Source organism: Quercus lobata, chromosome 3 (genome assembly GCF_001633185.2).
Source record: "Quercus lobata isolate SW786 chromosome 3, ValleyOak3.0 Primary Assembly, whole genome shotgun sequence".
NCBI lineage: Eukaryota > Viridiplantae > Streptophyta > Magnoliopsida > Fagales > Fagaceae > Quercus > Quercus lobata.
Window position 1 is genome coordinate 18,045,321 of NC_044906.1, and position 2,257 is coordinate 18,047,577.

The 2,257-nt window shown below is 36.7% G+C and overlaps 1 protein-coding gene across 2 annotated transcripts; it reads right to left on the reverse strand.

Moving 5' to 3' along the window:
- Positions 1-516: 516 nt before the first annotated feature.
- Positions 517-2,014, reverse strand: LOC115979198 (dnaJ homolog subfamily B member 6). Of its 2 annotated transcripts, none has more exons than XM_031101174.1 (5): positions 1,665-2,014; positions 1,472-1,562; positions 1,304-1,374; positions 1,057-1,113; positions 517-919 (listed from the first exon to the last, which is right to left on the reverse strand). In XM_031101174.1, the coding sequence occupies exons 1-5, from the start codon at positions 1,782-1,784 to the stop codon at positions 776-778; spliced, it is 483 nt and encodes a 160-aa protein (XP_030957034.1). In that variant the 5' UTR covers positions 1,785-2,014; the 3' UTR covers positions 517-775. The 2 variants fall into 2 exon arrangements, with proteins under 2 accessions (XP_030957034.1, XP_030957033.1); XM_031101173.1 differs by having other exon boundaries at positions 517-943; positions 1,665-2,011.
- Between the last annotated feature and the right edge of the window lie 243 nt (positions 2,015-2,257).

Consider the following 2,257-nt stretch of genomic DNA (forward strand, 5'->3'; position numbering starts at 1 on the left):
CTCAGGGCACTACCATGATTAAGAATTGCATATGCATAATTTGCGACTGCTATGATCACACACAATTAAGTAAATCAAGACTGATTCCCTTACTACTTTAACATTGAAAAACAACACTAAACTAAACCAGACAAAATTCTAGCCTAGAGTCCTAGACTTAAAAATACGTGAAATTGCACACCCTTCAACTTCGTCGCCAACTACTTATCAATAATCATACACACATAACATGCCCCACCAAATAATAGATGGCCCATTATTGTGTGTCACGTTAGTTTTGCATGGGGCACATCCCGCAAGTGTCTACATGTCCGTACACGTACAAAATCACATGCCACATAATTCACCAAGTGGGAATTATTTATCACTTGTCACATTTTACATGTCAATATATGCCATTTTTGACAATTCCATCACAACCCCACATAATAAAAAATGCTTGCTTTATCGCCAATTTTGGATACATCAACAAGAAAGAGACTAAAATAATACAAAAAAACAAATCCCATCTCAAGATTCATAATAAAATGGAAGGCAAAGTTTCATTTATTTAAAAAAAAACACCCACATGTTCCATCCCAACTTCACTTTGATTTTTTAAAATTAAAATTCCTAAAACAACCAAAGTAAATTGAATTACACTCCTAAACTAAACCCCCTAAAATATTCCCCAAACACAATGAGATCTTAACGCTAAATTAGTACATAATTGAAAGGGGGGTGAATTTGGAATTTAGAATTTAGAATTAGGATCCTTATGATCCGGTACATTGCACTAACAGCGAGAATTGCTGCGCTTTGCCGCGTTACCCTTCGATTGACTGACACGTGCCTTCTTCGTAACCGTCGGATCCTCGCTGATGTCAAACCCCATCATCGTCGTCATCCCATCTCCACCGACCATCTCCTTAAACATCCTCTGCAGGTCCTCAAAACTATCCCCCTATTATTAAAACCACGAAATTACCATTATACCCTCACAATATTTTATTATTAAAAAAAAACAACCACACACATTTAATTTTTATAAAATGTAAATAAATATATAAATGCTACCTCGTCCTTCACGTTGTTCATCATGGACAACATCTCTTGCATAAAATCACAAAAATCCTGCATTAAAAAAAAAAAAAAAAAAATTCATCATGGGCTAAAAGGTAAAACAAAATAAAGTTTAATGATATTTCCAAGGCAATCATTTTAGTATTTTACCGCGTACAAGACCAAACGACATCGTTTTACCACCCCAAAAAAAAAAAAAAAAAAAAAAAAAAAAAAAAAAAAAAAACCAAAAGATACGTACTTCGTCTTCGTCCTCCAGAGGATTGTAGAGTCCCACGTCGTACATTGACCTCTTTGCCTCGTCGGATAATACTGTTACAATTTAACGTCCGTTACATCTCCACGTCAGCACATTATAACGGGAATTTAAACGACACCGTTTCTTTTTTTGAGGGTATGATAAAGTTACCGGAGTAAGCCTCTTGGATTTGCTGAAATCGCCGCTTGGCCTCCGCCGTCGCCGCCCCGGAGTTCCGTGCCCACCTGTCCGGGTGCCACTTCTAAAAAAAAAACACAAAAAACAAAATTAAAAAAACAAAACGGAAACGACGGCGTTTTGGGGAGGGAAAGAAAACGGTGGCGTTTTAAGGGGGCTGACTGACCAGAGCGAGTTTACGATAGGCGGAGCGGACATCGGAGAAGGAAGCGTCTTTGCGAATTCCGAGGACGGAGTAGTACGAGAAGGAAGATCCACCGTTGGATCCTCCTCCTTCCCGATCCATTGACCCGGATCCACGAATAACCGAATAACTTTTACAACCGAAAAAGTAACTGAATTAACAGATCCCTAAGAGAAAAACCAAAAAAAAAAAAATATAAAAAAAATTTGGTGTGGTGTGTGTATAGTTACCTAAACCATAGAGAGAGAGAGGAGAACGAGAAAGAAAAGAAAGCAAAGGTGGTGAGTTTTTAAGAGAGAGATGGCTTTGGAGAGAGAATAAAATATCTAAGAAGAGACGAGGAATCTGTGTTGTAAGGGAGAGAAGAGTAAAAATATGTTAAGAAAGAAACTTCGAGAAATTTTAGATATTTTCTTTTGTGAAGGAGTGGAATTAGCACTCGACTTCTGTGAATTTACGACGGCACGCCATTGGCTTAACATTTATTTTATTTTTATTTTTATTTTATTTTTTATGATGATTATTGATAACTACTGCCACACATTTTACAATATGACTATTTTAAATATAATTCA